The 8979-nt window shown below is 47.0% G+C and overlaps 1 protein-coding gene across 5 annotated transcripts in view; it reads right to left on the bottom strand.

The window, feature by feature from the left end:
• Window positions 1–299: 299 nt before the first annotated feature.
• Window positions 300–8979, bottom strand: part of TLN2 (talin 2) — a 168092-nt gene continuing 159412 nt past the window's right edge. For 4 of the 5 annotated variants that reach the window (XM_077918925.1, XM_028706935.2, XM_077918926.1 and 1 more), the window contains exons 53-57: window positions 8361–8486; window positions 7676–7738; window positions 6452–6634; window positions 5082–5207; window positions 300–4290 (exon numbers count right to left, since the gene is read on the bottom strand). In XM_077918925.1, the coding sequence (XP_077775051.1) occupies window positions 4162–4290; window positions 5082–5207; window positions 6452–6634; window positions 7676–7738; window positions 8361–8486 (627 nt within the window). In that variant the 3' untranslated portion in view covers window positions 300–4161. The remainder of the gene's footprint in view (window positions 4291–5081; window positions 5208–6451; window positions 6635–7675; window positions 7739–8360; window positions 8487–8979) is intronic. The other variant, XM_077918928.1, reaches the window with a different exon arrangement.

Here is an 8979-nt window from a genome sequence, read left to right as displayed (position 1 = left end):
CAAAGTGTGTGTCTGTGGAGCATGCATAGGCTCCCCTCTCTCTCCTGCATCCAAAAGGACCCGTGTTGTGGTTGCACGTCAACTGGATGTGGCTAAAATGGCAGACACCTGTATACATTTTTTTAAAAGAATAAACCACCTCCATGCACACAGATCAGCATGAAGTCTCAATGAAGAGGTTGCCTGGAAGAGCCCAGTGCTAGTTGACTAAGATATCTTTCTTTCCCAGGTTTGGGACAGACTTGCCAGGCAGCAGCTGGTGAGAGTACAGATGTATGTCTAAAAAAAAAGAGAGCCTGTGCCATCAAAAGTTTTATTTATGGTAAATACAAAACAGTTTTGTGGGCCAGATAAATAGTGTACATACAGTGTAACATCAAGACGGAGTGTGTGCTCCTCTCGTACTTTTCCTTGCGCAGGCGACCTTGCAAACAGGAGCACATCGGCTCTGTCACCACACAAGTGTCTGAATCATTCAGAAGTTCTTCGGTGCTCACACCAACATTCAGAGTTTGGCAATGTCAATAGTGGTTTTGTTGACGAACAGAAACAAGGCTGACAAGCAAGTCCTGAATCCCAATTGTTTGCAAATGAGAAATTTAATACTCTTCCAAAGGGAGCAGGGGGGAGGCTTGGATTTGGGTCATTTACTGGAGGCAGGGGAGGACCTGTGGAGACATTAAAGGCAAAGGCGGTTCCTCGTGGAAAGACGCTCAGTTGCTAAACAGGCGTTTGCCAGTCACAATTCTCTTTAGAGATTCTTAGAGCACTTGGGGGGGGGGGAATTTAACTGCCCAAGAAGAGCCATGCTAGGAGATCAGGTGATGGGGTGAAAATGGGCACCACCCTTCTTTAGTGGAACATTTTCCAAGTCTGCTTCGCTTTCTTGTTACTGCTGCAGGTGATAAAATCCAAGGATGTTAAAACTCTTGATGTCAAGGCCACCTCTTTGCTTTATGCTTGGTCCAAGGCATTTGGGGGCTGGAGGCAGAGACCCAAAAGGGTCCTCTGTGCACAGCAACACAGATGCTCTCCTCCTGTGCAAGCCTTTCTGAAGTCTCCCCTTCATTTCAGTGGGGCTTGTGCAGGCGACCTGCCTGATTCTTTGCCCTGCCTGCATGGAGGGAAATGGGTGTTTTCTTCCCACAGACCACAAATGCCTTGTGCTGGTTCTGCTCACTTTCATAAACATGATCTCTGCAAGCTGAAGTCAAAACAACTCCCCCCACTCCAAACATTGCATTTTGAGTGGTTGCACCTCAAATTTTAAACATGCAGGGGCAAATGAACAGCATTCTGAGAGCCTCAGCTTTCAATTGTTAAGAAAAGCAAGTTTCCAGCCCTGAGAAAATATTCTTGGGAGTGTATGGACCATGTTTGCTGAAACATCAGAAGCTGCAGAGGAGGCGAGGGCAGCTGAATAAGCTTCTCAGTGACTGGGAGTGTAACAATGATGTTCCACAGAGTTCTTGGACCCTCCTCCATGATTTGGAGAAATGGAATAAATTATGGAAAGGAATTAATCTCACAGAACGAATTATGAAATGCACTCAATCTGTTGCAGACTTTCAATAACATTTTAGAATACATTGCCCTGTACAGAGCCTTCAGAGACTGATAGTGGGACCTCCCTCAAAAAGGGGTCCAAATCTGCCAGTACCCCAAACTTTGCTAAAGTTTTCTATATTTGCCAAGGATTCTGCAGTCTGACAGACCTTAAAATGCTTCAGCATCAGAGACGAGACAAAGTCTTTAAAAAAACAACTGCTGGCACAATGACATTTCCTAAGGAGAGGCTAAAATTGTACCATAAATTATAGCCTAGCCTTACAGCAAGTTGTTGGCAACTAGAATCCTGTCAAGGCCTGAAGTAGACTGCGGATTTGGAAGGGGAAACATCAGGCCCTCTTTTGCATTCCACCAACAACAAATCAATTTCCTGCCTGTTCCACAGTCATTGGGCCAGCCCTTGGGGAACAATAAATGAAACATGATGCACCCATTTCCAAGAGAGTGATAAGATGATAAAAATGCTCTGATGGGCTCATCAGGCTGCATTTGGAGGAATAGTCTATATTAAGGAAAAAATAAAAATAAAACCACCACTCACTTCTCTGAATTTGGAAAGCCATTTTTTAGGGTGGGGAAGAAGACCCCCCATTTAGCTTTCTTCCTGCTTAGTCAGCGACAGTCTTCATGGGGCTGACACCTACCCACAATTTCCCACCTGCTGTCTGAAATAATCCTGTCCCCAGGCAGCTCTACCATTTCTTTCAGAGCTTTCTGAGAACCAGGCAACACAACCCCCATGTCTTCAGGCCCAGCCTGCATCCCACCACAGGCAGGCAAGGCTTCCGCTGGAGCTTTGCATATCACACCTGGCGCCCAAGGCTTGCACAAGATTTCAACTGCGTTCGGAGAGCATTATTTCTGCAAAAAGTGTAACTAAGCCAGGAAGGCTGCTTGGTGCAATTTGGAGCAGGTGAGCTAATTTCATGGCATTCAGGAGGGCTTGGGAAGGAAATTATTTTCCAGCCAGTAGACTGGGAGGCTTGTTCTGAAGATTTTTGCCGCGGTCTGAGCATGATAGATAATTACGATGATTCACAACCTCCAGTTTAGTTTCCCCATTATCAGTTATGTGGCAAACTCTATTTGTATGAGAAACGTAACATTGTAATGGTATCTTGTCTGAGGATTTATGCTGCATTGGGTGAAGAGCATTGCAATACCTTTGAAACAGCATTTTCTTAAGTTTATTTTTTCTAGAATGCTGTTCCTTGGATAGCAACACAACGATCATCTCCCAGAAAAATACTGTTTTACTGGCCAGCCGTTAAATTTCCAGATATTTTTCTTCACAGTTGATAAAAGCAGCTTTTGATTCCCCCTGCAAAATGTAACATTTGTAAAAGTATGGGGGAGAGGGCAGTGGGTAGGAGAGATTCCACAGAAAAAGGATAAATGGAAGTACATGCCACTGGTCCTCATGGACTCCTCCTTTTTGAACTCAGGTGGTAGCACAAACCCCAGAAAACCTATATGGCTGCTTGGGGGCAATGTGGGGCAGTGGTCTGCTAGGTAGCATCCTCTCTGATATTACACCTCATGGATCACATCTAGCGATGCTCAAGCACAAATTCGTAATATAAGCCAGTTCTTCACTAAAATGAGAGAGAAAAGCTGTTGAGTTTAAGATTGAGATGTGTTTTGTATTAACAGGCTGGTACTGGACAGGGCTGATGGGAATTGTAGTCTCAAACATCCAGAGGGCCACAGGTTAGCAAAGGCTGATGTAAGCAAGAGGTATACTTAAACAAAAAGGCATTTTCCTTCATGAACCTGCTACTCTGCACTTTTTAAAAAATGCACGCCGGTTTGTCTTTCTTGGGTTACTTTATTCTCCCCAAAAGGATAACTATTCTAATTCCTTGTGGGCTAGAAACCTGAATCCACCCCCCCCCCAAGGAAAAAACACCACTGTACAAAGAATGGAGTGACGCGTGGCAATGTGCCAGTATTGATACTTCTAGTGCAAACAGTTACCGAGAAAGTTCCCCCGACATTTAGAGCGAACCAGCCCTATATGACACTGGAGAGGACAAATACTTTCCCTCCAGGAAGCCAACACATTCAAATGTCTGGTTTCTCTGGGACATGGCTGCTGCCTCAGTCTTGGAAGGAAAGAGGGCACAAGAAAAAGAAAGAAAGAAAGAAAGAAAGAAAGAAAGAAAGAAAGAAAGAGGAAGAAGAAAAAGAAGAAAACCCACCAGCAGTTTCATTTGGGTAGCTTATTTGAATCATGGACTTCTAAACACTGTCTTCCTACATATTATAATACCAAAGTCCTTATCGCTAGTCAAAGAGAATAATAAATAGATCAAAACTTCTGATTATGATATAATACTGACTTTATAACCCCTTGTGTAAAAAAGTGAGGCTCTCTCTCCTGAGATACAGCAAATAAGGGCGGGGGGGGGGGACCATAACACTGTACCATCAGTCGGTTGACCAGCGCACCGTAGCTGAAGAGTCGAGAAACAACAGCCCCCCCTCTGCTTCTCTCCTGCCCCAAAACCTATTTCAGGAAGTGCCTGGTAGTTTCTTCATCTTCTACCCCTTCAGTTCAGGTTTCTTCCAAGCAAAACCACCAGGGAAACGTTAGCCTTCATCTTCCCGCAGTTCAGTAGGGAGAAATTTGTATTGCTGCTGACGAATCTGGGCTAGCTTTTTCCTCGCCTCTTCCAGCTCCCGCTCCTTCTTCAGCATCTCCTCCTGCGCTGCGATGATCTAGAAGAATAAAGGACAGTGATGGTGCCACAGAAATAAATGATGACATAAATGAAATACAGTACGATCGAATCTTACCCAAGGGTTCAGTTCCAAGGGTTCCACATATAACTGAAAACGTGTGTACATCAAAGCCATGTAAACGCCGCCACATGAGCATACCTAGGACTCCAAAGCTGGAAAACGTGGTGCAAAAAGACCCCTTAAGCTCTTTGCTTTGCTTATTGGGCAAGGCCCCACACAGCACACCAGGTCTGGGATGCTCTCATGAGATCTCATGGGGCCATCTGAGATCCCCCAAGAGCTCACACAACCACCCCCAGGCTTCCAGAGCTGGTGTGCTGAGAGGGCCTTGCATGGTAAGCAAGGCAGAGAACCTAAAGCTCCTTTCACACCAGGAAAACCTTGCAGGCATTAAATTCCTGCAATTTCAATTGGATGGCCTTCAATCGTGCAAGGTTGGAATTGCACAAGCTATATGCGTGTTAGATGTGATCATACTGTACATTCAAGCTGATTGCAATTGCTCTGCACATGCAGGGAACTGAAACCCAACAGATTTCAGAATGTCACGCAGAGTCTCATTTTTCATAGAACCCAAGGTGGCAGGCAGGCATGAGGTCCTCCATCCAGGCAGTGACCAGGCCCAGTGGGACACATTCAGCCCCTGATCCTTAGGTTATCTACTTTTGCCGTCACATAACCTACTGTATTATATGGACTCTTCTCAACACGGTCTCAACAGGAGAGAAAAGGTGAAAATGACGGACAGGTGAAAGATTATTACTGACCTGTGCAATGCCTCCCACAAACTTTGTTTTCACCACAACATCGTCATCGTCAGCCTTACCAAACGCCGCCTTCTGGGCTGCCCTGACCAGATTATCTGATGCACGTTTGACAGCATTCCCTGCAGCCTACAGAAGCAGCAGATAAAGAAGTTAGCAGTATCAATGGCCAGGGATGATGACAGTTGCATTTCAGCAACATCTGGAGGGCCAAAGGTCCCCCACACCTGGTGTAAGTCAACCTTCTCCCACCTGACATGCTCTAGATGTTTCTGGACTCCCACCTTCCCTGCTGGCTGGGGCAGATGAAAGTCCAACAACACCTGAAAGACACCAGCTTGGGGAAGGTGGCGCTAAGCTTTTTTTTGGGGGGGGGGGGGTCCTGAAGGGTCTCATGCTCCTGCACCATCTCTTCAGGTCATCTTTGGAGCCTTATCTCTGCACCCTTTCAATTCTAAAACCAGGCAGGGGCACTATATGAAAGTTGGTAACCAGATCTTAAGTCATTTCTGCCTTTACGGATAAGAATGAGGACTGAAAACTGAGCCCAGAAAGGAATAGCAAATAAACCCACTGGAGTTCCACATGAAAAATAGTCTCTATCTTGATCCCACCAGGACATTGCCCTTGAGCCTGCTGACCATTAGTGCCACAAAGCATCCAGTTCATTTAATGAACTTTTGCAGCGAGGCGATTGCCACTTATAGCAAGCTTTAGAGGAGCATTCGGAACTACCATTAGAGGGCATAATGTAGTGCAACTCAAGAGTGAGGTGGTAGCTCCCTTATTCAGGCATCACTCCAGCCATGAACTTGCTGGTTGGCCTTAGGCAATTGGTGGGAACCTTTTTGGCCCTGTGGGTTAGATCTTTATCTCACCTCAACTTTTGAGTGCCATCATTATGAAATCAGATGATTGACAGGTGGGTGGTCCTATCTACTTCCACAAGTGGGCAGGACCACCTACCTATCAATCATCTGATGTCAAAATGATGTGAGGTGATTTGTTAGGGGCAGTGGTCTCCCCAACCCATCTAAATTTGGGGGAAGATAGTGACCAAGCAGGACCAAACTCCCCATGGATCAGCTGATGGACAGGGAGTTCAATCCTGCCTTCTGCAGGCTTACCTATCTAAGTTGTATCTCTACCTCCCCCACGTGTGATGTCAAGAAGGGGCAGGTAGGTGTGGTAGGCTAAACCGGGCCTTAGGCTCCCCAACCCTGCAAGATGGAGGTAACAATACTGACCTACATTACAAGGCTGTTGTGCTGAATCAATGCAAGGCATGGTGAGGATACCAAACCTGACCTCCTGCATCAAGCTAAGCGGCTTTCGCAAAAGGTGAGAGATTTGAGCCACGCAACCTTCCTTACCTGCAGCCTCCTCATGGCCTCCGAGTCCTGATCTGCTTTCACTTTACAAGCCACCAGCAACTGTGCTGTGGACGCTGCCACTTGCTTGGCAGAGGAGATCAGTTTCTCCTCGCTGGCGTGGCCTTGGACTGAAGCATTGGCCGCTTCACAGAGGTTGCTGGTGGCAGCTGCCACCATTCGGGCCTGGAAGGGGCAAGAACAGAATATCAGGCCTGGCTTTATTTCTGTGTCAGGCCAATGGTCCACTAGGCTCAGGCGGGGTCAGATGAAAGAAAATCTAAAATGCCAGGATCTGTGCTGGAATCATGTCCAGCAGCAAAATCCATCTTCTGGTCTTCTGCTTCCCTTGACCTCCCAGTGAGACCCTGTCTGATCCCAGGACCTCAAGGTCTATAGAGAAGGGTCGGCAGGGGAGAGAGGCAAAAAGTGTGTGACTCTCTCTGCCTTTATACAGTATGCTGCATTCCAGTCTAACAAAATCCAGAGGTTTCTATTTCATAATTCCCCTCCCTAAAATTTATATCCCACTTGATTGTAAAAACAAGTCCAGGCAGTTTACAAAGGTTTCACACCCACCCACCCACCCACCCTTATCTCCATCCATAGAAGCAAGAAGCATTATCACAATTCAAGAGAGCCAGTGGGGTGTAGTTGGTAAGGGGGTGGACCATTTCAAATCCCCACTTTGCCACAACTGCCCCTCAGCCCAGGCCCTAGCCTAGTGGGCTGCTGTGAGGATGGAACAGGGTGTGGAGTACCATGTACACCACCTTGAGCTCCTTTCTGGAAAAGGTGAGATATTTATAAAATAAATAACAGGTAGCACACCAGAAAAGCTAAGCAGGGCCCGGTATGGTTTCAAATTGGATGGGGAACCATGTGCTGAGATTCTTGCATTACAGGGAGTTGGACTAGATGACTCTATGAAAATAAAAAAGGGCACAATCCAGCCAGGCAAAAGTGCTCAAAGGCCCCCAAAGCAGGGGTAGCAAGGGCCATGACCCATGAGGGAGTCCCAGGGAGGCTTGAGAGGCTGCATCCAGTCCCCTACCCTCTGCTTCAACAGGAAACATGAGGGCCTGAGCCTGCAAAATATGAGGGCCTGCAATGCTTCTGTCCCAACTGCAGAGCAACAGGGGGTTGGGCGGATCTGATCAGGCCAGCAGAGAGCAGATGGTGGCTACCTTTGAAAAGGTGGAAGGAGAAAAATCTGGACTAACTCACGGCGGAAATAAGTCCCTGAGACCACTGTCCATCATCAGCTGCATTGGCAGGGATGGCTCCAACCTAGAAACACAGTTCAGACAAAATTAATTAGCAGGAACAATTAATTATTAATGACTTATGTGGTGGGATTGATCGCATGAAAGCAACGTTTCATAAAACATTTAGATAGCTTTGGGCCTTGCATCAACATCTGGGGGAAATGGGACAGGGTACATGAGCAGCAGCTGCCTTATGACAAACAGCTGGGCAGCATTACGGGCCGCGGCTGAACTTGCCTTCAGGTGGGACTGGGAGGTTAAACCAAAATGCATCTGGAAATCTGCTCAGGAGCTCTTGGTGCTTTTCGCTACAAGAAAGGCTCTCCCAGATCCACCTGATGGCAGTTAAAAGTTATACCACGAGGCACTACAAGGCACCTTGGGGCACTTAGCTTAACTGTGAGGCCACAAGGCAATTGCCTCATAGCTGCAGGGACCATAAGGGCTGCTGCATTAGTGTGTAAAGCTGCAAGAAATGAGAGACGGCAAGCTATGCTGCATCTGAACTGTATCAGGAGACAGGCAGATGATGGGACGTTATTCCAGCACAGCTGCCCCAGCATCTGTTCCCCGAACTCCACCAGCCGATGTGTCATCTTAAAGTGGTGACTTACATTTTCATGGGCAGAGTCTTGCTCACTAACCTTGCCCTGGGCAACCAGCTCCCTCTGAGCTGCAGACGCGGACTTGACAAGCGCACTGGTGGCAGCTGCAATGGATTTAGCTGCTTCAAGGATCTGCTCTTCAAAATCCAGGGTCTCGTCCGCCTGCTGTAACCAGAAGAGGAGACTGTCACCTACAGTTCTCTTGAAATTTCAGCAGTTTTGCCCTTGCCTGATGAATACTCAACTAGGGGGGTTGGACCAGATGACGCTTTGAGACCCTTCCAACTCTATAGCTCTATTCTATGATACCATTAAAATAATAATAAAGGAGCAGGAAGAGGCACATTCCACACAAGGCTCTCTAGGTCTTCCTGTGCCAGAAGAAGAATGCAATAAGAGAGGAGGATTAAGCAAAATACTGGCTTCATTTGAAAGAAATGTGACAGGCATATTTCTGCTGATTTGCTGCTTGGTTAGCCCAGTGGTGACATGTGCCCCAGGTCTAGGGCAGGGATCATGCTCAAAAGGCACCCCATGCCAGAGGTCATGTTCTCACCATGTTACTTAGGTGCAAATGGACACCACTAGTAGGATAAGCAAGGGACGCGGGTGGCGCTGTGGGTTAAACCACAGAGCCTAGGACTTGTCGATCAGAAGG

Source organism: Podarcis muralis, chromosome 14 (genome assembly GCF_964188315.1).
Source record: "Podarcis muralis chromosome 14, rPodMur119.hap1.1, whole genome shotgun sequence".
Classification (NCBI taxonomy): domain Eukaryota; kingdom Metazoa; phylum Chordata; class Lepidosauria; order Squamata; family Lacertidae; genus Podarcis; species Podarcis muralis.
The sequence above is the reverse complement of the archived record's forward strand: the minus strand, read 5'-3'. Positions and strand labels throughout refer to the sequence as shown.